The sequence below is a fragment of the Suillus subalutaceus genome, assembly GCF_016647625.1.
Source record: "Suillus subalutaceus strain FC151 chromosome Unknown DFJ58scaffold_127, whole genome shotgun sequence".
Classification (NCBI taxonomy): Eukaryota; Fungi; Basidiomycota; class Agaricomycetes; order Boletales; family Suillaceae; genus Suillus; species Suillus subalutaceus.
Genome location: NW_024540376.1, coordinates 126,691 through 153,128, shown reverse-complemented (window position 1 = coordinate 153,128; position 26,438 = coordinate 126,691). Strand labels below are relative to the sequence as shown.

General features: G+C 48.5%; 8 protein-coding genes across 8 annotated transcripts; 4 read left to right on the top strand and 4 right to left on the bottom strand.

Moving 5' to 3' along the window:
• Window positions 1-9: 9 nt before the first annotated feature.
• On the top strand, window positions 10-1,445 carry DFJ58DRAFT_808915 (P-loop containing nucleoside triphosphate hydrolase protein; the record flags this gene model as incomplete). Its single annotated transcript, XM_041391325.1, has 5 exons — window positions 10-123; window positions 177-746; window positions 823-904; window positions 967-1,191; window positions 1,405-1,445. Coding segments are annotated over 5 exons (1,032 nt in total), but the record flags the coding sequence as incomplete, so codon positions are not given.
• Window positions 1,422-2,811, bottom strand: DFJ58DRAFT_808914 (ribosomal protein L37e-domain-containing protein). The gene is made up of 6 exons (XM_041391324.1): window positions 2,616-2,811; window positions 2,392-2,398; window positions 2,290-2,305; window positions 2,155-2,225; window positions 1,898-2,036; window positions 1,422-1,838 (listed from the first exon to the last, which is right to left on the bottom strand). Exons 1-6 carry the CDS (start codon window positions 2,616-2,618, stop codon window positions 1,790-1,792), a joined length of 285 nt encoding a protein of 94 aa, XP_041239431.1. The 5' UTR covers window positions 2,619-2,811; the 3' UTR covers window positions 1,422-1,789.
• A 1,213-nt stretch (window positions 2,812-4,024) lies between these two features.
• DFJ58DRAFT_625402 (uncharacterized protein) lies at window positions 4,025-4,323 on the bottom strand (the record flags this gene model as incomplete). The annotated part of the gene is made up of 2 exons (XM_041381102.1): window positions 4,025-4,165; window positions 4,216-4,323. Coding segments are annotated over 2 exons (249 nt in total), but the record flags the coding sequence as incomplete, so codon positions are not given.
• Window positions 4,324-7,058: 2,735 nt separating this feature from the next.
• On the top strand, window positions 7,059-7,720 carry DFJ58DRAFT_856902 (Endoribonuclease L-PSP; the record flags this gene model as incomplete). Its single annotated transcript, XM_041393936.1, has 4 exons — window positions 7,059-7,117; window positions 7,186-7,264; window positions 7,317-7,448; window positions 7,508-7,720. The coding sequence occupies 4 exons, from the start codon at window positions 7,059-7,061 to the stop codon at window positions 7,613-7,615; spliced, it is 378 nt and encodes a 125-aa protein (XP_041239429.1). The 3' UTR covers window positions 7,616-7,720.
• A 282-nt stretch (window positions 7,721-8,002) lies between these two features.
• On the bottom strand, window positions 8,003-8,702 carry DFJ58DRAFT_77115 (uncharacterized protein). The gene is made up of 3 exons (XM_041389127.1): window positions 8,421-8,702; window positions 8,150-8,356; window positions 8,003-8,097 (listed from the first exon to the last, which is right to left on the bottom strand). Exons 1-3 carry the CDS (start codon window positions 8,465-8,467, stop codon window positions 8,043-8,045), a joined length of 309 nt encoding a protein of 102 aa, XP_041239428.1. The 5' UTR covers window positions 8,468-8,702; the 3' UTR covers window positions 8,003-8,042.
• A 1,505-nt stretch (window positions 8,703-10,207) lies between these two features.
• Window positions 10,208-11,705, bottom strand: DFJ58DRAFT_808899 (uncharacterized protein). The gene is made up of 5 exons (XM_041391323.1): window positions 11,513-11,705; window positions 11,399-11,471; window positions 11,111-11,345; window positions 10,730-11,059; window positions 10,208-10,674 (listed from the first exon to the last, which is right to left on the bottom strand). Exons 1-5 carry the CDS (start codon window positions 11,568-11,570, stop codon window positions 10,588-10,590), a joined length of 783 nt encoding a protein of 260 aa, XP_041239427.1. The 5' UTR covers window positions 11,571-11,705; the 3' UTR covers window positions 10,208-10,587.
• A 2,527-nt stretch (window positions 11,706-14,232) lies between these two features.
• DFJ58DRAFT_77051 (uncharacterized protein) lies at window positions 14,233-18,435 on the top strand. Its single transcript, XM_041389092.1, has 9 exons — window positions 14,233-14,903; window positions 14,955-15,103; window positions 15,161-15,922; window positions 15,979-16,139; window positions 16,199-16,279; window positions 16,342-16,891; window positions 17,013-17,718; window positions 17,799-18,232; window positions 18,328-18,435. Exons 1-8 carry the CDS (start codon window positions 14,475-14,477, stop codon window positions 18,033-18,035), a joined length of 3,075 nt encoding a protein of 1,024 aa, XP_041239426.1. The 5' UTR covers window positions 14,233-14,474; the 3' UTR covers window positions 18,036-18,232; window positions 18,328-18,435.
• A 6,255-nt stretch (window positions 18,436-24,690) lies between these two features.
• Window positions 24,691-26,418, top strand: DFJ58DRAFT_76995 (uncharacterized protein). The gene is made up of 7 exons (XM_041389046.1): window positions 24,691-25,092; window positions 25,150-25,319; window positions 25,371-25,528; window positions 25,581-25,692; window positions 25,744-25,923; window positions 25,992-26,127; window positions 26,179-26,418. The coding sequence occupies exons 1-7, from the start codon at window positions 24,829-24,831 to the stop codon at window positions 26,260-26,262; spliced, it is 1,104 nt and encodes a 367-aa protein (XP_041239425.1). The 5' UTR covers window positions 24,691-24,828; the 3' UTR covers window positions 26,263-26,418.
• The last annotated feature ends 20 nt before the right edge of the window (window positions 26,419-26,438 follow it).

Below are 26,438 nucleotides of genomic sequence, written 5' to 3'. Positions count from 1 at the left end.
CTACCGCAGTACATATCAGGTCGTTTTTCCACCGGCTACCGTGCAACAATCGGTGCAGACTTCATAACCAAATCCCTTCCTGACCCAAAAACGCCAACCGAGGTCATCTCTCTTCAGATATGGGTAGGTCTCCCTCGAGCTGCCTTCATACCTTCCATTCGCTCACGCAACGATAGGATACCGCAGGCCAAGAACGCTTCTCCTCCCTCTCCTCTGCGTTCTTCCGCGGCGCAGACGCCGTCCTGCTCATGTTCGACGTCAGCGCACCCGAGACTATGCACGCGCTCACGAAATGGTGGGAGGAGTTCAAGCACCGAGCACCGGTTAGCGATGAAGAGGTTGATAACTTTTGTTGTGTGGTCGTTGGGAATAAAATGGATCTGTTGCAGCCTGGGATGGGCGTCACTGCTGAGGAAGCGCAGAAATTCGTGCAAGAGCTTGTGCCTCTTTCGGAACCTGAACCTGAATCACAGGTTGCAGAGTGTGTGGAGGGAGAAATCGTGGTAGACGCTATTTCAGGAGACGAGGATGCCATTCCCGAGCATGAGCTCGAACTCGGGTCGCACACCGATCCATCATCCTTCCTCACTCCCTCCGCCCGAATAGACATCCAAAACCACCGCAAACTCTCAAAATCACGTTCCCGTTCAAGTACACCCCACGCCAGCACATCACTATACGGAACCTTCCGCTCCGGCCTCACCTCTTTCCACACCCCCTCTTCCTCCCTCCTGATATATATACAAGTGCACGGTCCTCTCCGCTTCCTGGGTCCCAACCGGGATCACCAGCACGAGTGAGGAGAATGACGAGTTTGTCTAGTACATCAACTACTATACTACGACGACGACAACCTCTTCGTCTGCGGTTACTATCACGCCGAGTCTATTCACGCGGGGCCAACGTCCCACCACACTCCAACCAGACCCGGACATCTCCCTACCCTCCACCCTCCCAGACCCCCAGACACAGGCCCAAAGCTCTTCTTCACATCCGCAAAGACCGGAACGGGTGTAAGCGACGCATTTGAGTATATCGCTTTGCGTGTGGTGAGGAAGTGGGAGTATGAAGAGGCTGTGGAGGTGAGGACGTTTCATGTGAGGGATGAGAGTGATGTGGATACGGTTAGGTTGGGGTTGGAGGATGGGAGGAGGAAGTGGAAGACCCCGGGGTCGTGTTGTGGCAATAGTGGTGCGATAGTGATGCGACCCAGCGAGAGCGCCAAGTATTTATCGGTATTTCCTTTTTTTCTTTATTTCGGTCATTTACGTTCGTTCATTGTGCATGTGTTGACCGACGACATCCATCAACTTGAACGGGGACTACATATCATAATGTATCAGGAATTTATTATGGACTCCTTCAGGTTGGATGGATTGTAATAGATTTTTTATTGATGTGTAGTTGCGCGTAGGATGTCTCAGCAAATCAATAATGTGGGGTAGGCTAAGGTAGGGCGGTCAACATCAGGGAACCAGTGCAGCAGCATATACCCTGTCCGCGAAGTTAGAGATTCAAGTTGCTTGGTCCTAAACACTCGCAGATGCCAATCAAGAAACACACATGCGTCGAAACACCAAGTAACAAGGCTCATCCATGATCGGAGTAGTATAATCAGAAAGAAGAGACTAATCAGATGACGTTCAAAGCTTCACTCAGAATCGGCAAGGAAGCATGGCATGAATCATGTATTCTGTGCGTGCGTAGAAAATGATGCGAGCAGCATAGGCTAAAAATTCTCAAGTATGTAAAACAACATGCAAGCGCGGTATCGCGTTTCCGCTCACGCTCATGCCTCCGCGGTTGGCCTGACACGCTTCTTTGCGACGGTGTTTTCTCTGTACAAAGTCCATACGATTAAGATGATTATTGGGGTGAGCATAGGAATAGAACGCACCTGAATCCGTTCTTGAATCTCCTCGATACGTCCTTGAGCGTACGCATGCGCCCAGTACCGGTGGTCTTTCTGCGCTTGGCTTTTTGGCCCCACTCATACGAACGCAGCTTTGCTGCGGGGTAGCCGCACTGGGCACAGGCTGGTTTAGGACAATAACGGGTTGTTCGGCGTAGATTGGGATGGAGGGCATGGTGACAGAACAGGGACGAGCGAATGCAAGGTTAGATACCGCCTCGCAAAGAGGTGTAGAAACGCACTCTTGTGTTGCCTGTGGAACGCACGACGACCACAGCGCCGGCAGAGCGTGTGGGACTTGGTGTGTCTCTTACTGCACGAGTTAAATCCAACCGCATGAGCGAGATACTCCGGATCGAAGGGAAAACACTACGCACCCGAAGGACGAAGTACCTGATCAACAGAAAGAAGATCCAACAACATCGAAAAAGCCATCCGTCAAATCCAAACCCCAACGATCGAATCGAAACCAAACGAACCTTTCGTCTGTAGAGAATCAAAATAGTGTCAGCGAATATGAAACAGTTGGTTTACCAGGCAGACACGCAAAATAACGTCCACCACTCCCGTTGAACACTATGACATCCAACACAGATTATCTCCATCCACCCATCAACTACTCAGTTCCATCCCGTTTTTCACCCAGGAAGCTTGCATGCATGTACCAAGATATATCGGACGTCGAATGGGCAGCGAGACTCACCATCTTGACGTTTTCTTGAGGATTTGGATACTAGTAGTGATACCGGTGGGCGTGCCGGGGTTGATTCAGTAGGGGAGGCTGGGAGCGTGGGAATAGCGATGTTTCGTGTGAAAGCAGACTTGAAGTGGAAATTTAACCCCTACGCTGCATGCATGAGATCTTCTGAAGGTCTGGCAACACCCAGCCGCGTTCAAAGATGTAATTCTTATGACAGCCTCTGACCATACTTATTGCACAAATTAGCAAGAAAAACCTCTTATGTAATAACGCGCAGCCTTGACACTTAGTAGGTGTCGTCATACGGTATACCTCAGTCTTGAGACGTCTGGTATTGTTTTCAGCTACTTCCAGAACACCTGGCTCGATAAGTGCGTCTTATGCATTCTGTTGTGTTTTATCACTTACTACCAAATTCATTTACTACACCATCTATTGCGTGTCTATCGTAGTTCGTTGTTTCACGCTGCACTCGCTGAGCTAGGCTCTTCACTTCCCTACCGTTCTGAATCTATACTCGTGAATCCAAACTTGGTAAAGAATCAAAAAGATCAAGCGACCAGTTACAGTACTAGTAATGCTGGATTTATGTCATTCGCCCAGCACTCAGCTTCTATTGTATCGGACATGAACTTTCTACCTCCGGGAACTCATCAATTCAGATGCTGAGCTCGTTTCCTACATCAGTACCACCCCATCCTCACGGGTTCAGAGGTTTAAGGTAATAAAAGTCATGTAAAAGAACAGACCACTACACGTTCAAAAGAAATCTCGAGAAATATATCTTCACGCTTTCTGCACCATGTACGATCACTCCAATCACTCCGGCCGGCCGTATCATAAACGCCTTCGTGGCCCGAGTCCACGAGGGAAGCCGAAAGCATGGCCATCCTGATCAACAAGAACGAGGTCAGCAGGGAATGCAATACACGTCGTTGGTGTGGAGAAGGCAGAACGACTGCCAATCGCACGATACTTTGTCGTGAGTCTCCAGTGCGCCCAAGATCAGGGCAGCGTCGCCATGACTCGGAGCGAATACAAGCACAGTGTGTACAGACCAAAAAGCGTCTTCATGTCAGGCTCTACGCGCCCCACCTGCAGCATATTGGGTGCTTCAAGCGCCCAGTCCCTGGCATCCAGATGGCCCTCGCCGGGCACCCAATAGGCGTTGATAGGTCTCCCCTCAACAGGTGTCGCAAATTCGTCGAGTACGATGCTGCTGAACCGGTAGTTAATACCGAGCATAAAAATGAGCGGGCTTCGTTGGACCATCTCGACAGAACAAGGGAGCTTTTCTAGGCGGCGTGCTAGAATTACACCGAGGAGCTGTTAACCGACAACCTTGGACCGCTAGAAAATAGAATGAACCAGACTTCAGCATGGCTGCTTGATAAACCGACATTCCTGCATACGAATGGTATCGTAAACGTAGGCTCTATATGCGGGGCCACCACGAATGTCCCTGGCATGTAGTAACGGGCCATGGGCCCAGTTTTCCCCAGATCGTCGACTTCTGGAACACTCAAGAAGTTGAAGAAGTTTAGGGAGCGTGGCTAGATCCAACGAGACTAATGGTGCTATGACAACTTGATATACGGCAAACCAATATTCCAACACCTCGCTGTCCGATGCGAGGGCTGGAGTCTTTATCGATGAGGATACCGTTCTGGAGGAGTGTCAACGCTGCCACCGGACCTGCTGGCCCAGCTCCTACCTAAAAATTCAACGGAGTTGCGATCTTCTACCATAAGCAGGTCACTTACGACTAGTACAGGAAGACGATTGGAATTCATATGTAGAGGTTGATAAGCAATTTCTTGGATGAGAATAACAGACAATCGCGTCTTATAACATCGGGATCAAATCGGAAAGGTTGGGGCAGGGATGTGGCGCCCGAGTGTCTATCCTATAGATATTAGTATCCTTGCGAAAATAACTTGTTGACGATACACGATTCATCAGATAATACTTCATTGTGTCGAACGAGGCTGCAGACGTATTCCCATGCTTTTGATGTCAACGAGACATTTGTGCTAGTAGCTGACATGCAAACTTTGAGTGTGATAACGGTGTTTGTTCTGACTTCGAAGAACGCTTGCACATGCCTTGCGGGGCTGTTTCTCCTTTGGAATGGCAAAGATACGTACTCTCGATTCCTGCTGTGCTGGCATAATTCCACTTGCTAACGGAGCTGGAGCGTCATAGCCACTTGGATATCGGAGTCACTATGGATAACCTGTGTCAGCCACCACCTCGTACAATTGTTATTCGGACCTGTAATGCAGATTTGACGAGTGGAAGCTCAACCAGTAACAGCTTGGCCTCTAAGCTTGAGATGTGAAATCCTAGCAAGCAAAATTCCCAGTACACTCCATCAAGACGCTCTTGATTCCATACATTGCGCAAAAGTTTAAGTAGTTGATAGGCAACTGGCGATTGCCCCCTCCGATTGCTTGCAGCACTCCAAAGGTTGCGAAAGGGCGCGCAAGTTGAATGTATGTTGAAGATGGGCTGGGAAGCCTAATGAGGAACGTTAACGCTGCCGATTCTTGGAGAGGTCTTTTCGAGCGAATTGGATGAGCCCGAGAAAGCAGCAGCGAGTAAGTAACTGGACGGTCATCCGTCCGACTCTTGTGCTGCCGCAACTCGGCCATACAATCACCGACAAACAATCGTATCGAAGTGAATTTGCCCGAACAACTCCGATGACCTGCCATGACAACATTGACGTTGATTCCCCCCTTCAAGTAATCACACCGTTTCACGAAGCTGAGATGCACATCATGCATTTAGCTCACTGCACTGACACAAGTCGTTGTCCAGCGATGCCTGTTCTATGGGAGCAGCTTTGATGCCGTGCTATCGACCTTTTGCACCATACGTTCATCGTGTTCCTGCACAACTGAATTCAATGAGCCTCGTGGGGTTGTTTCTAGGGAGGACAATTGATTTCAGCGTTCTGCGGCTTCAGCGTTTCGCACGTAAGCTTTCGGCCAAATCTAGAATTCCCTTGATTCACATTTTGCAGGCGGGGCAGCCCGATGTAATTACAGGTAGGCCAATATGGTGTTCTACTAATAAGAAGCATCCACCTTCCCCGGTGAATCGTGATCAGCGTCTGACCATTTTGGCGAATTATAGTTTCGCCTTCTGTCACTTCCTTTTCCCGCATGGTTACAGCCTTGATGGTGTTCACTGCCCCCTGCGGTGCCAAAAACGAATATACCTGTTGTAAACGTTGCAGTTACGCTCCTACCTCTCGAGATCCCTGCATCCGCAGCTGCGTGCTCTAGTAATGACCGTTCAGGACTGCCTTGGTGCTCGACGGTGATTGACAAATGCCGCCCTTGTCTATATCATCGTCACTAGCACGACGTAGTGAAGGACAAGCATGGCGTTTGGACTATGGTCACAGCCACTGATGGCCACATTTCGTCTCTTTTACCTCTGGCCAAGTCTAGGAGTTAACCTTCCGGGTCCTTCCCAACTCTGTATTCGGACTTTCAAATTTCAACGCTCAGCGTGGCACAAAGACGTTCTGCAATCATGACGTCGGCTCAGCCAATTTCACGCTACACCAGTGGAATGCACCATGACGAATACAGTTACTCCCCCAATCCATCAATGCATCATACGCGATATGAGCGCTAATACTGGCCTGCTTCATGCCTCTATGAAATGTCGACTGTTTCGATTCATAATATAAACAGAACAACAGTCTTCGTCTTCCGTTTATAAGTTTAGGCTCCAGCTACCGGAGATTAGTGAACAGTGCGATGACACCCAACACGATACAACATCGGCCAGTGACAACAAACTTACTAGAAGGAAGGGAAGGTGTTTTTGACTATAGATAGCATACTCCGCGGAACGACTTTCCATCCGGATCCTTTTGGTTGGCCTGCCTAGTAGGGACTAGCATGCTCCGGGTGTGCATGTATTTCTCATTTCCTGGCGCCAGCTGATAGAGGCTTATAGTCGTTCCTACGTTGATCTACATATAATTTACTTCCTGCTTTTGACTTGTGGGTTCAGTGCGTTCTTTGTACCAAATATATGCATCGAGCGTGTAATTACATTGTCGACCCACCTTAATACTACTAGCTATAGTCCCGTCAAAGTCTCAGGCCCTCAGACCCGCTGCATGTTCATTCCGCCGCACATATCTAGTATGCACATGCACACAGGCATGCCGCAGGGGTAAAACTCGGCCGCGCCGGAAGTTCACAAGCCGTTGCACAGCCTCGCAGGCCTATCCTTCCGTAAGGAACTTCCCGAGCTCGAAGGAGCTTGACAGTTCCGATCTTTTGGAAGCTGTCAGCAGATCAGTGATAGCAGCGTATTCGGTACCCTTTTCATGCCGGTTGGGCAACCAAAAGCTGAATGCTTCTTATCTCCTCTATTAAAACCAATCCCTTAGCCCCCAACTCAGCATAGTATCCTACGATGACCAAAGAGGTTGTGCTCACTTATAACGCCGTCCCTCCCCTCACTACGTTCTGTGAGTTTCGGCGTTATCGGGAGTGAATGGATAATGACGATAAGTTTGTAGCTCAGGCCATCATATCTAAAGGATTTGTATATGTTCTCGGGCAACATTGGATGTACGAACGATTTTCACGATCGTTGAGGGTGGAGTGCAGGGGCAAACAGTGAGACTATATTTCCTATCTCTCGTGAGCTAATTGGTCACACGATGTACAGTTTGCTGCCCTTGAAAATATGGGCAAGGTTCTTAAGGCTGCAGGATCGGGACTACAACACGTTGTGAAAGCGAACGTCTATCTCACAAATCTGACGAGGGATTTTTCTGATATGAACACCACGTACATGACGGTACGTCTCTATTTCTCAACAGATCTTTCAATTCGATCAATTGGCCTTGTCAACAATAGTTCTTCGAGGAAAACGCGATGCCTGCGAGGACTTGCGTTGGTGTAGCTTCTCTTCCGCTGGGCGCAAGCGTTGAGATCGAGTGTGTGGCAGAACTTCCAGATGCTTGATATCCAAAGTAAAGCACGAAGAATGTGAGAAAGTTGTACAATATTGTACAGCAGTGCGATTCATTGCAAGTCGATTGCAAAGTACTATGTAAATTCTGCGCTTCTTGTACTGAATATATAGGCAATACATTAACTGCTGGTAATCAGCAAAATAACCAAACCAAAGGTCGCAATCAATACTTATATAAAGAAGATACGTTACCATCAAGATCGCAGATCATCATCGGGAATGGACTGCATAATTTGGACATTATTCTCATCATCATTGCCACCCTGCATAGCCTGCACGCAGGTTAATCTAAATTCCCGCAGCCACAGCGCTGCGCCACGCACCCTGCTTTGCTTTGAGGCCCTGCAGTAGTTCGTATAGCTGCTGTCGGATTTGTGGTTGATACATTTCCAGTGCAGCAGGGGAAGGGGTCTTCGCCTAGACACGTCTCAAGCACAGCACGTAATCGCGCGGGAATTTGATGGCAGAATCTCTGTTTTCTTTAGGTATAGCCTCATTGATGACAGAAGGGGGGGAAGACGCACGAAGTGTCAACCTCTGATCCTTCAAACGCCCATACGACGGCGTTAAATCCGACTCCAAATTGCATGTAGGCGTCGCTGACTGCGTCAGGGGATGCTCGTGAGGTGGACCATAGATTGAGCGTGGATTGGAGGGTTTTCATTGCTGCGATGAGCGTGTGTACGGAATTGGGGACCGAGGCGCTGTATTGGGGACTGGGGGCCGATGCACTGTACTGTGGGTGGGGGATTGGTATTGACGATGGGAGACATGACACCATGATACCGCACTTACAGCACTGTAGTTACTTCCATATGAGCCCTGCCGCGTAGGTGTAGCATAAGCTCCTAATCCTGCAGGAGAAGTCGGATAATACTGATGCATGTCGATCGACAAATGGAGTTAGATAATGGTTAGAGAAAACAAGGCAGCTGAGAAGGATACAAGGCCAGCTAGTAAATAACAAGGAGAGTGAGACTCGGGAGCTACAGCTTAAAGGTCAATATAGCACAGGACATACAACAGGAACAAGTTTTGAGTGCGGAGGATGTCAGTCCGTTACGCTTTTATCCTAGATGAAGATCGATTGATCCCGGTCATCCTTACGCGAGCTGTGAATAAACGATCAGGACACGTCAAACTGATCGCACCCGCGCAATCAAAGTTGGACGAATCATAATCGGTGTTCATGAAATGTAACCAACACAGCAGTAAGTACTGCCATCGTGGCGCTGCATCTAAATTTACGTAAGCAGCACCGCTTTGTATGGGAAGACGCTAACTAGCGGCTCATCAGTAATGTCGTCAACCATCGTCTGTCGCCAGGACATCCAGGAGTATAGATTATATTATTACTACCCCTCAGGGGGGACGGGTACACTCTTCGACACTGGCAATGATCTTCACGGCTCAGATAGCCTGAGGCTAGGGCGAGAAATGATCGGACAAAATACCCAGGCTGAAACTGTATCTGCACAGCATTCCCACTAATCGTAATCATGATACTTTGGTCGAACCAGTTCCTGGTCCGAAGGACTCCGAGGTCCGCATCCTGACATCACAATTATTAAGCGCGTTTGGCAACATAGTTGAAGGTAAGCGTTAATTGACCCGAGTCACTTAGCGGCTGAAGCGCTGGAGGATATCCCAAGCAGGTCATCATTTCTGGAAACGTGTGTCTACGGTTATAATGTTCTTAGGCACTAGTTTTTGCTTTCACAGAGCTGTCGTGGAAGTACCAGGGTTTGATGTGAGTGAACTGCATTTACCCACCATAATTGAAATGCAGAGGAAATACAGATACACGGGTAGTGGACTGGGCATGAATTCACTACCCGGTCAATCATGCCCAACAGTGGCGGCGTTGGGTTAATACTAATCTGCCGTATTGATCAGTGAGAAATTCCACACATGCAATGTCGTAAAACACAAACTCTCCCTACCAGGCCCGGGGGAAAACAGGGCTAGCCTTACTGTAATACGAAGGAATTACTATCTTCCTTTGATCGTCTATAGGGTAAATCTGATTAGATGGAGTTTCCGCATTTGGCAACAGCCTCGCTTTTCAACATGTACAAACATGTTCGACTGAGGACTCGGACACTTGTCACTTTATCGTCCATCAAGCGTCCATTAATCATTTTGTCCAACTGTCGAAAAATCGAATGTCCCAACATCTTATTTTCCAAAATGATTCTTCCGCAACGGGAGGCGCGAAAATTAGCGACGCTCCGCTCTCTTTCGTGAACGTGCATCTCGCGGGATTATGCTTATTTATTGATCCGTGAACAGTGAAGAGAAAAACTCATTGCAGTTTATGTCTACTCCTGTTTTATTGCACGAATACAGAGGGCGAAACCCTGCAAACAGAACCCCTTGATATCCATCACGATATCAAAGATGTCGTGATGGCCATGCACTGGCTTGTGCTCTCTCACACCAACGATATCTTAGCCTCATCGATGATATGAAATATTCAACCTGCCTCACGTTGTGATGAGAAATTTCAAACACGGGGCATCTTCAAGTTCGGGTGGGCCATTGTCAATGAGAATTGAAATATCGTAACATCCATTGGACTACTGCGGAGCACACATGCGAAAACCCTTTGTCGCATCCGAGTCAGGATAAACAAACTGTCACCCATATTGATCTATCTTCATTGGCACGTAGCGCCCGTGTCTCGAACTACACCAGTCTGAGCGAGAGGACTGCTTCGATTGAATGAATCAGACACATAGACATTGGAGTGAGCTCGGCCTGCTCTCACACTAGATGCTGCGCTCGGGAAGGAATGGATTGCTCTCCTACGCAAACGCGGCTTCTGACTCTGCCGGCAAACTCTACTCTAAACACCGCCAAACGCCGCTGCTGCCTACACCCCTAGGGACCCCTACTCCAACGTAGAGCAGTCTCATCTCGATCATGATACGAAGATAGTGCGAAGGTATGCAAGTTATAGCTACCATCCAGGGGTCGCTGTTGGCCGACGCCGAGGATCCGAAGCCTGTGCATCTTTGACTGACTCCAATATCTCGTTTCTTGAACCCTTCCTACAAATTAACATCAGCATTAGGGCTCTTGCACTTTGTAATATAGCTTACATTCGCCTTGAACGCTGAGACCAGCGGATTTACCGCTCTCCACACCCATCCATAATCACCCATCATCTTCTCCTGCTCAGAACTCGAACGCAAGAGGAACCGCGCGATTCGCAGCTGAATGTCGCGTTCCGGGATATTGTGATACTCTTCGATACTCTGCGGGAACTGCGCATCGCGCTGTCTCCGAATGTGGGTTTCTCGCGATTTCAACGTGCGGCGCTGAGTGAGGAGCGGGAGGAGGGATTTGAGGTAGTTGTAGCGGATCTGAGACAACGCGTCATCCATATCGTGCTGGAAGCGTTTCATAGGCCGTGCATCGTTGTACAGCTCCTTTAGAATATTGTCGGACTCGTCCAAAGTTGCAAACAAAGGAAGGCGTACATTAAGGGCAGCGAGATAATCGACCTGGATCAGGTCCTCCGTATCTACTCCCATCATTGAATCATCAATGCAATTATACCTGTTAAGGACTTCTTGGCGGTATTCTGCAGCCTGGAATGCAGTAAGAAGCTCGATATCTTCTTGATGCTGCCTCTTCAGCTCCTTTATCTTGTCGTCAACAATTGCTAACGTTTCTACCGGAGCTGCGTTCGGAGTGGATTTGAGTTCTTTCAACCTACAGAATCTCAGCAACCTAAACCGGGATACACGAAGTAAGAAAAAACTTACGAAGGACCAATATACGACCCCTTGGACGCAAGGACGTACTGAGCAAAGTGGTGCCTGCTAATGGCCAAGTCATCTGGGTTAGCAGAATGGAGAGGGATATGTCTCTCGCGAAACCGTTTTTCCCTTTGTTCGTTTCTTTGGGTTGTCGCAGACCATTTGCAGAAGACATCATGTCTAGCAGGAAACCATGGGCCTGACTTTGAAAGAATAACAATTAGGGAGAACTTCGAAGCGACAAGTGCGTGGCTGAGATCCTGATAATCCTTTCTTATTGATGTCCAATGTTCAACATCAAGGTGACTAGTTCGTGCCGCACGGCGCAGACTCGGAGTTCGAACTATCACGATTCACGAAACATACTCTTGATTTTCCTGGTCGGCGATCAATCGATCATGGAGCACTAATTTCTGGCTATAATGGACAAGGGCCACACTGCAGTGCGGTCGCCTGCAACGAGGCGCCCAGTCGTCCTTCAACTGCATTCCACCACTTCATCCGCCGAGCTTTCCACAGCGCTAGAACTAACGTCTATCAATCCACTCGCTAGGTGACCTTTGGGGCCTGGGCAGACTTTTTGATCGACTTCCCACGTTATAACGTCGTTTCACAACCCAAGTACGCGTCCCTACAAATATTCAAGTTACAGTTTAGTCTTTGATCCGTGTATCAGCGTCCCCGTAAGTCGTGGGTATCATTACTCCTATAATTTCGGCTGCATGGCACCGCGGGCGTCGAAAAATCTGCTGTTGCGTTCACTGCAGCTGAAAGGATGAAAAGTCTGAAAATGACTGAGGAGACGAAAATAGACACGCAACTTGTGGAATATTCCTTTTCTCGCGCAAGCACACGAAACGCCGCACGACTGGTTATTTCTTTGTGATGTTTTCCCACCAGCTGGACATTATGTAAATTCCTGGACGGACGTGAAGAGAGCTATCATACCCTTTTAGACCCCGACTAGTCTCTTCGCGACCAGATGGAAACGTTTCTCCAACCTCTGCGGAAGCTCTGTCCAGACTGTCCAGGTGTCCGCCCTTGGTGTTGTTGATGCCCTTGATGCACGCCAGAATCCCTCAATTAATCCACACTCGAATCCTTTGATGAAGACAGATCTGAAAGCGGGCTGGTTGATATCATCTCCCTGCTCGTGCAAACTCTTCGCGATACTGATCTGCACATTCTAGTGACAAGTTGCTCGGAATTCCATATTCTTGAAGCAATGCAGAATGAAGACATGCGCCGGCTGGTGTGCGAGATACTAGTGAATATATTTGGGAAGGGGGTTTCTGCCACCATCTCACTAGACGGCACAGATGTTCATGAAGACATTATCATTTCTTGGAGCATTCCTTCAGAAAACTGCGAAGTCACTGTTCCGCTTTCCCACAGCATACGAAGGGTCAACTCGAGCATTTGGTGAACCGAGTAAGCTGACGTTCCATCGATGGTCGGCACAATGATCTCTGTAAAGTTTGGCTCATGCTCTCACTATTGAGTGAGCTGCTACCAGGAATGGAGGTATAGAAGTTCTACGACCGTATCCTGTCCATGTGCGCTGACCCCTAGCTGGCATACGTGCATTTATCTGTAGTTTGCGCACTTGCATACCTACTACCGACATCGTAAATATCGACACTTCTTGATCTTAGCTAGTCAGGGCAGGGACGTCGAGAGAATGCTGGTGCGGCTATGATCTGTCATAGAAATTGCTACCGACAACAATACGACTATGTTTCGCACCGCGTAACCTTCACCCTCCATGAAGTACAGTACGTCGCTTCACAGCACTTCCTACTCGTAGTTTCCTCTCTCCATTTGATGATACAGGACATCCCGGATCGGCTTGGTCATATATCCGAGTCTTTCTAGAATCATCATCATCTGTTTTGGCTCGAAAGCAGTGGTGTTTGAAGGATTTGCCGTCTTGCCTCATTATTTTATTCGAAAGCCAGAAACTTGCAATGGTGCATCTTTCCAAGAATATTTAGACCTACGACCTGACTTGCGCATGGAGGAACATCTCATTCACGCTCATGGGTCATCTCCGTAGGCTGAAGCCCTCGATTTCATGCGACATTTCACATCTGTATTGTGCAAACGAGTGATTGCTTTCAGTCTTTCAAAATCACGTTGCTCAATTGCTTGCAGTAGTACCATAAGAAGTAATTGTATTTCATGTTTCTCGGGTTCCGGCAGATCGTATACTTCCTATGAGTGCTACGTAGTCCGGACCGACTTTCATCATATCCCACACTATGTACGCGCAAGTATGTTCACGTCAGTATATACATAAGTACTGTGACAAAAGTTCAAGTGAATCCCCTCGGCTCTAGCTCAGCGATTATGATAAACACGATATCTGGTGAGCAAAGGTTGTAATTCGAATCCGTTTTACTGTGAGAAAATGGACATTGGAGATCCATTGATCTGTGCTGTAGTTCCGCTAATCATCTAATCATCATATTTCATCGTGCACGTACATGCAAACCTATGGAAACCGTGGTTGTAATGGTAAGTACTTGCAGAAGGGCTGATTGAGATGCACGAGCATGCACGTGCACTTCTACTAGTGGTACCAGCCTGAGGATTCCAGGTTAATGTCATTAGTATTGGTTCATTGACGTCTGAATCGCCATTCGCTGAAACGCTAGTTGCTATATCTCGTGCGACGGTATTAGAATTATTCCAAATAGGTATTGCATGGCCTTTAATTATCTTGTTGTGCGCAGAATATCCTCAGGTTGTATTAATTGTGAAGAGCGCGAATATAACGTGTTCCATAGGGGCTGAATTACTCTTTTCGGCGAGGGTTTTGGGAACAGCACGCTTGAACTTGAAGCGTGTCCGTCTGTCAGCGTCAAACAACAACTCTTTCCAACTGTCACAAGGCTATTAACGCCAACAGATTTCTAGTTACGGGACCAGCGTTCACAGGGACCGGTAGACTTGAGCTTTGTTTGAAGATCGTCGACAAGTTATCATAGCAAGTTGGCAACGTTCGCATGTGAGAGCAATTACAACTGCGCTATCTGGATAGACCTCAAGCTTCAACAGCATCAACCAGTGTTGCACCATAATGACTACACGACGAGAGGGACACTTTCCTGCTGTCTCGATAGGACGCGTCCAAGGCGCATCTATTGCCAGGACTGGCTCTCGTGACAATCTCGCCACGCATCCACTCCTCTCTTCTGGTCCATCTACCCTTTCCCCCAGTCCCACACCGGAAACCCAGTCGTCCTCGACACCAAAGTATGCCCCATACACGCCAAGACAGAGGTTGCCTACAACCAGTACCACTGCCCAACCGCCAGTTTCAGTCTCTCCGCAGCACCAACTCACGGGTGGCGCGACTAGCAAGCTCCAGCTGATGAACCTCAAGGCTGCAGCACAGGACATTGGTCTCGATACTGCATGCCTCGGATGGGCTATTTTAGAGAAACTAAGCCAAGACGGGGAGACCGAAGAGTGGGCTGAAATATGGGGTGCTATTACCAAGGGCAAGGTACGTTTTCATTGATTGTGACAATTCAGCTCACGGAAAACGGTTTCGTAGGCGTCCCTGCTGCTCCCGCTTGAGCAATCCTCAGGACAGGAGAAGATCACGCCCGAGTTCATGTCAGATCATGTGCTCATGTGCGATCCTTTATCCAAAGAAAATACTCAAGTGGTCACACTTTCTGGCTTGCGCGGACACTTAACTAGGTTGGTTTCTTCTATGTTTTCCGTTACTTAGCAATCTGACCTAACACGTATACTCAGCGAAAATTTGACGTTTCGCTCCTCACTCCCGCCAACAAAGTTTCCCGACATCATTCTCTCATCTCTTCCCCCACTCCCTTCACTCCCACCAGACTCTGGATACCCCTCATATACAGTCCCGGCACACAGTACCTCCCTCCCAATTCAAGTTCGTCCACCAAAGCCACCCCTACCTCCACGACCCACACCCGCTACCCAACCTTCGCGCCTCGCCATGCCTTTCGCTTCTCTATTCGGCGTCAAGCCCACGACCACACCTCCATTAATTGCTGCTTCCCTCCCACCCATACAGACGCCATTAATACCTCCTCCAGAGGATCACCCCATTCTCATCAGCGCATTCAGTATTTCTCGTGCGGTATATCGATATGATGTGATGCGAGACGTTCTTGCTGCGCTCAAATCCGAGCTCACATCCAGTCTTGAAATGGCTGGTGTCCCAGCAATGATCATTGAGCGTGTACAATCCTTTGCATCCCCGTTACTTCCGTTCGTTAGAGGTCCTGCTGGGAAGAAGAAACTTCACGATATCGGCGCAAGCCCAAGTAAACACGGAACATGGGCCGTCAATCTCGATGCAGGGAAAGATCGCCCCGAAGATTTGTCTAAGACATTTCAGGAGTTTTACCTGGAATTAGAGGGAGAAGTACGGATTGAAATCGAGAAAGAGAAAGGCGAGGCATCAGAAGACGAACAAGAGTCCAGAGTTAAGGAACTCGTTGAGGTGGTGGAGGGGACTCTATCTACCTTGTTTTATGATCGGTACGTGAACAGTATAGAAGAGTCAGTTTTCCTGTTCCAGCGCTGACTCCTACTAGACTATTCCTCCCATCTCACTCTGACGACGCTTCGCATGACGAGGCACTATCAAGCCACATCGCAGCTCTCAACCTTCTTGATCTGGGGCTCGAGCATCTTGATGTTGATGTTGGCGGCGCTAGGTCTGAGATCGATGTCGTAGTCAGAGCGTGTGGAGAGAGTCAGTTTCCTAACACATGCACACGTGCTGATGATTCATATTCATTGATACTTTCACAGTGTTATCTCAGCTAGACGTTGCCTGTAGATCACCCAGTGAGAAGGCAGCTGTGCTAGTCGCAGCGCACAAGCTCACAGTAGGTGAGTGAAATGTATATATGCATACGTGTTGTTCCCTAATATATGATTTCAATTACACAAAGATGGTCTTTCCCGCCTTCCTCCGATTAAACTCAGCAACGGTGAAAAACAGCCTGAGGAACCCGAGCCGCCGCAGCGAAAAGCAAGTCCACCCCCAGGACCGATCGAAGCTGTGGACATCCCGATCGTTGCTTCTCCCGACGCGTTATTCTCACCCCATCCACAATCCGATGGGGATGCAGCTCACGGGTCACCCGAGAAGTTGTCTCTCTTACCAAGTGTCTCATCCTCACAGGCACCGTCTTCGACGACAGCATCATCCCCCATCTCCATTCCACCCCGCGCTTCCTCGCCCAGACTGACCATGTCTCACGTCCAACAGCCGACGACAGTATCGGGCGATGTCCTCCTCCCACTTCTCATATTCGCCGTTGTCAAATCAAACCCCACACGCCTAGTCTCGCACCTTCTGTTCACCCAGCGTTACCGCAATGCTGTGTTCGCTGGTGGAGAGGAGCGGTACTGTTTGATCAATTTGATGGCTGTCGTGGAGTTTTTGGAGAATGTGGATCTTGGTGCTGTGGGTGTTGGGGGAGGCGTTGGTATTGTTAGGTGGGCGTTTCAGCTTCTCGATCATTCATATCGTTTCTTTGCCTGATTTAAACTGCTGTTCCTTGTTTCCTATGTTCTAACATCCATTCTCATTCGATACGCTAACATTTATTTGCTGCAGCACGGCAGACCTCACCCCAATCCCAATCGTGCGCACTACACTTCCGCCAGACGCGCCACCAGACGCGCCTGACAGCCTCCGCGGACGCGTAGAACATGGCGTTGACGCTATTGCAGGGTCCGCTAATAAAGTCATCTCCGGCGTCGTCGACAGCTCATTCGGTGTACTCCGCTCTTTCTTACCATCCGCCCCTACCTCAACATCTGCTCCAACTTTAGCGCCTACCCTGACCTCGACATTCACGTCTACTCCCACCACAGAGACAAGTGACGCACGGTGGAACATGGGGCTATTGAGACGAGAGAGCGGATTCTCGATTGCGAGTTTGGTGCCGGGGAGGAAGGGGGATGGGAAGGGGGAGGATGGGCAGAGGGAGCTCGTGGAGGTGTCGTCGCGCCCGGGTTCTATACGCTCGATTTATATGAATGAAGATGTGGGGGTGGGAGGGACGGAGGATGAGAATGAAGAGAGCGACGAGGAAGAGGAAGAAGAAGAGGAAGACGGTGAGGACGAGGAAGAAGAAAGTGAGGAAGAAGAACATGCCCGCGATGCAAGAAGTATTCGAAGCTTCGAGAGCATGATGAGCGGGAACAGCGGAACAGCACGAAAAAAGAAGAAGCTTTCTGCGCTGAGTAGGAAGAGCTTAACGGATCGGTTGGCGCAGGTGCCAGGGCTTTCGAGGCTGTCAGGAACGGATGGACACAAGGTCTGTCTTTGCTTATTCACGCGTTAAAGTCATCGCTGACGTGCTCTATCTATAATTTACACATCTTCATCCTGTTACAGACGGTATCACCCCCCATTACACGCTCCTCACTGCTACTCCCCTCGCACCACAACCGCACCGACTCACCGACATCATCGCGCGCGCCTTCTCCCATTTCGATACGGCTTCCGGCGCCTAACAAGCGGTTTATGGAGTGCGCGGAGGATGATTTGAGGGTGTCGGAGGTGGGGGAGTTGTTGAGGGAGTATAGACGATTGGTGGAGGGTGTGCGGGCTATGGGTGCGTTTGACGAGTGATGTTGGGTGGGTATGAGAAGGGATTGGTGGTTTGGATGTCCTTCTTTCGCAAGAGTTGTTATTTACCCGAGTCGGATTATTATCCACAGGACATTACTCCACTTGGTTCCACGCTGTGCCAACGCGTCGTACGATCCGCTCTGCTGCTCTAAAAATTCGTCTGTTAACCTTGAGAAGTTCTGCATCTCTGGTGAAAAGCAAGTGGAAACATTGGGTGAGGGACCTCGCTAGAAAAAAACTAACATCTCTGAAGCGAATCCACTGGGGATCTCTGCTAATAACATTATTCCAGGGAACAGAAACTCCACAAATCACTAAGTGGAACCCGTATTTGGTTGTTGACTTTTATAATTGAAATTTGAAATCCAAAGGGCTCAACACATAGCTGCAAGGCGCCTATGATATTAATAGCACCACGTCTTGGGCGCCTGACATTGTGGAGCAGCATAAAACAAACAGTGAGGATGCACACAATTTCCCCGCAAAGTCTAGTTCAACCGTCCTCAACATCATCAACCTCTAGAAATGGCGCAGCTCATTCTAAACCTCACACCATTCGACTGTTCGAAGATCATGAACAACGTGACGATGGTGGTAGAATGCGCATCAATAATCAAAAAGTAAATAAACTTCGCGCAAATGCGATCGCAGGGTCCCTCGACGGGCGACGCATGGTCACGGATTTGTGGAATATCGGACATAAGGGAAGGCGTTCTGTTAAAATAATCGGAGGGGCATCAGTGGAGCACCGTGAATGCATCGACGGTATCGCGTGATACATATTAACAATTGATAGCAAGTGGTGACGAACACGGGACGCTCATCACCTGTGATTTAAACATCACTCACCCAAGCCATCAAAGCCCACTCCAGTGGAATCCTCGAGTTGTTCGGATTACATTATGGTAGACACAGGTGGGTAAACAGACATAAACTAGCGTTCAACGTTACGCAGGGCGCGCACATCCAGCGGCAGTTTCAAAGTTGGCACTTCGGAGTCAAGTACGAAGTTCAAATTACAGGCAGCGCGAAAGCGTCTTTGTGGTGTGAAGAAGCGATCAAATAGGATTACACGAACGTTCTCGTGATTTCAAGAATATTCAGACGTCGACCAGCGCAGTATATTGTAATACATAAATAAAAACGTGTTCAGACTTTGGTAGTTATTGGACCATGACAACCTTCATCCCACAAGATTTAGACTTCAGAGGAATAATTCAGACGACTGGTTTCAGAGACATCCGAGTCCTCGCGCTTCTATCCTTAGGCTAGAATGATGTTAAAAATACATAGTTGAAACTCAATACTGTACTCAAGACATACTTTCGTGAAGAGCTGTGTATTGGGGCAAGTAAGTAGAACACTCGAAAACAAGACTAGCACTAGATAATTACCTTTGGTCTCAAGGGAGTCTTTAGCCACGCGCTTCTTGTTAGACGGGATGCAGATAATACAGACAAGTTGGGACATACTCTGCTCGAGCTTGTCTGACGTCTGCGTCAAGAAGATCGGCCCAACATGCAGGGTAAAACGTACACCCCCTGGGTGCCGCCGCTGTCATCTGCAGGAGAGCGATGGTGACAAGAATAAGAGACAAAAATCCTTTCATGATTGCTAGATGTGAAACGATTGTTGGAGTGTTAGCGGGGTGCTGAGTGTAGTATCGATTCAGGGATGCCACTTTTATATACCTCAATCGTGACCCTTGCTTCTTGCACTCTGCCCATCCTTCAACTTGATCCTAAGGCTTACCAAGGCCTTGCACGATGATTTTACCCCGGAACTTTAAAACCAGTCCTGGTTGGAATCCTGAGGCTGTGGTATCAGAGTACAACTTCATCTGCTAACCTCGGCGAATTCTGCATTTCAAATGGAGGTCAGGACGGATGAGGGACGTCAGAAGTAAAAATTAACAACGCCGAAGTGCATGCTACGGAAGGAATGAATGTTTGAGGGGATAGATAAAGATTTGTATGAGGTGGATGGCGTCTTCAGAAGCCAGATATAGGTACAAGATATGTGGAAGATGCGCATGAGGACGAGAACAAGAACATGGTAAAAAAGATGCGTACCACTGCCACTAGGATCAAAGAAATGACGGAAGAACGTCATCAGGCTGTCGGCGACATGACTTCTGCAGAATGTGCTCACCATCATTGTGATCATGTATAAAACAAAAGCTGGACTGCCCGCTAGAAGCTGTCATGCAACATTGGAGAATCTCTCCAAAGCGATTGATAGCAGTGATCGATTACCACGAGTCTATCCATGCACGCCGTATCGAGAATATGGAATATGGAAACACACGAACGCTGATGCAGGGCGACCCGAGCAGGTGAGACGATGATTGATCAAGGGATAAAACCAATTCGGAACATCGAATTGGAGTAAACCCATGACCGAGTTCGGATAAACGCCCATTCAGTGATCCATAATAGCAGATCTAGAGTTTTGCATACCTGTAATGCTAATCCCAGATGAGATCAAAGGAAGTCCCCCAACCTCTATCATAGACATTCTGGGGAACAGAAGGCTCGAGATGTTACGGGTGGTCTTTGAATGCCGACCTAATAGAAAGTCAGGGGCCCGGGAGCAGCACATGGAGAGTTGAAAAAGCTGCGGTGGTTCACGAGCTCAGCCGTGACATTTTGACAAGCAAGGTCAAGCAAGGCGCTTACTTATGAAAACAGTCTCGTGTCTTGGGCGCCTAACAGCATAAATTTGATTCAGCAAAACCCTCACAAAGTCCACGCCAACCGTGCTTAACACCACCAACCTCTAAAAATGGCGCAGCTCATTCCCCCCACACCAGTTCGAGTTCTCAACGAAGGTAATTATGTAAGCGCAGTCGCAGTTTTCCCCGACAGACGACGCATGGTCACGGGCGCAAACGGCAAGATCATCTTGTGGGACATGAAGGAGGGTGTTGTGTTGAAAGAATTGGAGGGACATCGCTTTATGGTTTCGGCATTGGTAGTATCACAAGATGGGCAATTGATAGCAAGCGGTGATCACGATGGAGGGGTTATCGCCTGGGATGCAGATATTGGGGAACCTCTCACTCAACCCATCAAAGCCCACAAGTTCGTCTGCTCGCTGGACTTTTGTCCAGATGGCTCGATGCTGGCAATTGCAGGTGGATTGGACAAAATGACGTCACTCTTCAGTACTTCAGTACGAAAACCTGGGAGTTGCTAGGAAATCCAATCACTTGCGCTGATCGTGTCCACTGCGTTCGGTATTCGCCGTCTGGCGAACTTCTTGTCATTGCAACATCCAGCGATATCGAAATTTATAATACAAGCACAAGGGAATGTGTTGTAAACTTCAAGGCTCACTCAGGATGCAACATCTCACTCGCATGGACATCCGATGGCACACGGCTTTTCTCAGCTGGAGATGATTCTGATCCCAGTATACGGGAGTGGGATCCATCGACCTGGAAGCAGGTTGGTGATCCCTGGAAGGGCCATTTCAAGAGAATCAACGCCATTTCCCTAAATTCTGGTGGCACTCTCCTTGCCTCCACATCTGAAGATCACCGTGTCCGCCTTTGGCAGCTATCAGATCGGCGAACCATTGTCTCATTCAAGCACTCTCACCCAGTGTCCTGCGTTACATTCTCTGATGACAGGCACATCCTCAGCGGAAGTGAAAAGATGATCTCAGAGTGGCCACTATCCGAAAACGCGATTCCAAAGGATGGCCCAAAGGAGGTTCTCGTGGAGCAGGCGATGCACCAGGTAATTTTGTATCATTTTTGCGCCCTTTTGTCGTCTAAGCATCTTTCTTATGCCAAGGCTCAAGCCTACCCTGATTTTAAGGCATGACGTTCCTACCTTTGACTCATAATAGAATGTGACCATGCTTCACGCAGGTCTTTGCTATGAACCCAACAGCTCGCGATGCATGCATAGCTTGGGACTTGCCTACCGCTGAAACGGTGTTAAATCGAGAAATTGATGCTGATGCCAACAATCATATATCCTATGCCAATCGCTCATTCATTATGGCGCGAAAATCCGACTGGGACCGCGCGCTTCTTGATTCAATCAAGGTGATATAGACTAACTTATATTTCTCCTTTATGAAAGCTAACTTTGGTGCATAGTCTGTCAGCATTCAACCTTCGTTTGCAGGCCACGTCTCCAAGGGCATTGCCCTCTGTGGGAAGGGGCAGGTCCGGGCCGCGAATACAGCATTTGACCTTGCGTCCGTATTCACCAACGGAGATTTAAAGACCAGTCATTTTCTTTTCTTGATCAAGGCAAGTAATCTTTCTTCTTACGTATCGCGTGCTTCAATGCGATTTTAGACCATCTCACTGTTCAACGCAAATGAACCTGAGGAGGCAATGCTGCGCCTCGGAGAGCTAGCTGTGTCTCCCGATGTCGATCCTGTTGCATGCCGTATTGTAGAAGTGAGTATCGCGCACTGGATGAAGCCCAATTTCATGAGCCGACACTGATTTTTCTGATTCTTGCACATTAGACCTACCTACGCGTCCAACTCGGAATGGTTGCCTTGCACAACGCGCACCACAGTGAAGCTATTGACCACTTCAATGCCGCCGTCAACGCAAGCGCTTCCTTTCATCAATTGGCAATTCATTCTACGCACGAGGAATTCACCGTGGTGCGTTGATGTCACGCAATCGAATGGACTTTTCATACTCATCTGCTTGTTTTCCAGCTTTTCGGTTGGAACCTCAAGTCCTTGTGGCAAACCGCGAACCAGCAACAGTGCAAGGCACTTATTCGGGCAGGTAGAATTGGAGCAGCCGTCGAATCGTATCAATCCATGATGGACAAGAGTGATGAAACTATGAAGGCCAGTTTACGTGCTTGGTTCAGTGGTGAGTCTTCAATAATGTTACCCCATCTATAATCCTTAACAGCACTTCACTCAGATCTCAAGTAAGACCAAGCGCGCTCTATACTTCCAATGGCTAAAATGTGAAACACGGTTCATCGAGCAGTTCTCATTCGTACCTTTACAGTATCTGTATTACATTCGTGCTTGTATCATACACGGGCTTACTCGAACAGGACATCTACAATGCGTACGCCCATCATTTCGGTGTGCCCTTCACCAAATCACTGTCGGTTCTTTCAAGTTCAATTCTGAAGCACTTTCAATTGAGAGTCCTTGCTTATCCCCTGCACATATGTTCCTTTCATCCGTCCCAATCGAATTGGACTGCCACTCCAAACTGAACCACTCACTGGATTACAGAGTCTAGACGTGGATTCACCATCGCCGACCATTGATTATCTGAAACGCGTAGTTCTAGATATCTGTCCCATCAAACACGATAGTCAAAGATACGACGTTAGCATCATGCACTACGCTTATTGATTGGACTTTGGGCGAAGCTATGGGTCGAATAAACGTGTGAGGGTGACTTGCTATTCAGGCCCAGGTTTTGTATTTACCCGTAGGAGTTGCCCGGGTCCAATTACTGTATTATGTAATCCAATTCACTAAAAAGTTGATGTCGTGGTCCTGGACAGTGGACAAGGTGCGCCCTTCAGATCACTTGAAGTTTGCAACGCCTCCTACCATCACGTTCACCGCAGGGTCGATCTATTCAGCCAGTCGACAGAGCTAAACGCTGTACCGGGATGAGAATATACAAATACAGTTTTCAAGCGTGTTCAAGTTCTGTGCTATATCAGCGTCCAACAGTCTTCCTCAAGAGCGTCAAAGCCTTGTTCCCTGCACTACTGCTCTGCTCGTCCCTCAGCTTGGTCCTAAGCCTCACTAAAGCCTTGCCTAACTGGTTTTGGCCTTTCCGGTCCACTCCGATACCCCAAAATGAGTCCTTATCAGAATCCTGTGGAATATAAGTAAACTTCGTCATGGCCCTCATGATCTAGATCTACTAACCTCGACAAGTTCTGCATCTCCAGTAGAGAGTAGTTCTTCCTTCAAATGTCTGTTCTGCGAGAATTTATGCCAGAGAACAAGGTCCATCTGATTATTTGTGTCATCAGCTGAACGCAACTGCAGTCGATACTGATCCTCACCATCTCAATTCTCACTTGCAGCCAATCAGATCGCACTTCAGGACTGAACCTGTGGGCTTCGTCAAATACCACACGCGGACGCGTGGAACACGTTCTGATGTGCTCTGCGAGCTCGGGACGGCGTTCCATGAACTGTGACAGTAGTGAGTGACATATCAGATGATGACACTGTTCGTAAAACGGCTTACCTTCAGCGACTGGAAGAGGTGTTCGCTCGTGGGGTATTTCTTTCCATTGTACTCAATGGGGTCGGATGAGAAATTAGTGAACCCATAGTGTGGATCGTGGGCATGATAGAAAAGTATTTTATTTGGCTTCCCATCTGAGAGTGTCTTACTGGAATACGGAGTTGGGCGGGTGGTGAGTGGGGATGACTGAGGAGATGTTGATGGACGCTGCGCCGACGATACACGAGGGGCATGCGATCCACGTGGTGTTTGGGGCGGCAGTGCATGGCTTGTATGGGCAATGCTGACTTTGCCGCCATCCGACAGGTATCCACGATCCTCCTCGAGTCCTTTCTTGATCCAGTCAAGTTTGCGGGGACTCTGTGGTTCGGTTGAGCCGACCCGAAATGATTGGGCAAGGTCCATGTGGTGCGTCAGGAGTATTGTTTGGCTACTCTTGTCTTTGCTGGACGTCGATGCCTTCTGGGGCTTTCGAGGTAATTGCAGTGTCGTCACTTGGTTCGATTGGTTCGTGGTGGGCTTCATGCTCGTCGCTATGTTACATTTTTTTCGGTCTCTGTACGAAGAAGCTTATGTATGGGGCGCGACCCTCTTATTCCCATGCACCATGTGCCGCCGACACGTTGCTGCTTCGAGGAAAGCTGGGTCCATGATGCAGTGACGGTTTGTGCTGAAAGCAGCGCCGTAGTGGCGCTGCTTCACGCGCACGTAGGGTGTGCATTACACGTGGGCCATATGCGCAGCCAGTTATCTTGTTTGGTGGGTGATCCTGAGGTCGCCATATTTCCTACGATGACTACAACTCTCGACACTGTGCGACGAAATGCTACTTTGTGCGAGGTATGTCTCGTGTACCGCTTTTTTTCCTATCGAAATATTGAACCATGTCGGCGATAGGCATGTGGTATGAAGCCGAAATATATTGATCCAAGTGGAACACAACACTCTTATTGTGGTCGCTCGTGTGCTCGGACTGGGGTAGGAAAGGCAGCGTCTGAATGCTTGCTCAGAGGCTGCAGCAACCCAGGGACTGCTTTCAATGGGTTTTGTTCTGTTGATCACGCCAAGTAAGCCGCAGTGAAGAAATGCTTCTTGAGACAGAGATTGAGAGTCAACAGGAAGGGGAGTGCTCTTCCTCCCCCATCAGCTTCTCCCGGCCCCAAGACGCCACTACAAACTTATAATCACAATGTTGCTGGGAATACGAAGCCTAAAACACCCTCGGATGTCGTTCACTTGTCTGAGATTCCCAGTTCTGCGACTGTGTGGCGAGAATGTACGTGATATTATGAATCACGCTTATGCTATTTGATTGACGTCTTTCCAAGTTGTGAGGGAGTGGAATAACAAGTGGCTGTCCCAGGAAGGATCAGCGTTGGTGGAAAAGCTGTATGAAATATCTTATCCGGCGAGTATATCCGATGCCCAAGATAAATATCTGTGAGTAGCTCCTCTTGCACCGAGCTCAGTGCCAGACTTAGTTATCCATAGACAGGGCTCACAAGCTACTGGGCAGACCCACGTCTTACGCACATTTCACGCATCTCAGTGTATGTGCGACATGGGGACCAAAGGTCCCACGCTTTGCAAGTGGAACTCGTGCGGCATCTGCAATGTCGTGGGCTCAGCTTTTAGACGTGTCGCCTTTGGTATTCCATACAATATAGGGAGGTGAGCAGCTATCTTTATTTCATACTTGACGCAATTTTCATCTTTATCATTCGTTATTCGTTGTTAAGACAAGGCAAGGGACTGTACTCTTCTAGAAACCCAGCCTCTGCCGATACGTTCGCTACCTCATGCTTGTCTTCGCCTTACCGCGTCACGATCGCCTGCGATGTTGTTTTGCCGCAACACCTCGAAAAGAGCACTTCGGTAAGTGACTTGTACTTGAAATTAAAGCTTTCATTGACGTTATACTTGCAGGTTGTCGCTGGCGACAGGGTAGTTGTTCGAGTGTCAGATGCGATTGTCCCCAGATTCGTCGTGATGTACACGAAGCAAACTTGAACCTCGCCCTCGTTAGTTTGGACAGTCATCATGATTTATTTATGTATTTCAATCTCTTGAGTGAGCGCAAACCAAGTTTTGCCGGAAATGTTTGGATCTCCTTGTGGGTCAGGATGATCTAACCGCGTGCAATGCCTCCCCTTGATCGAAGGAGCACAGGAGACAAACAGATGGCC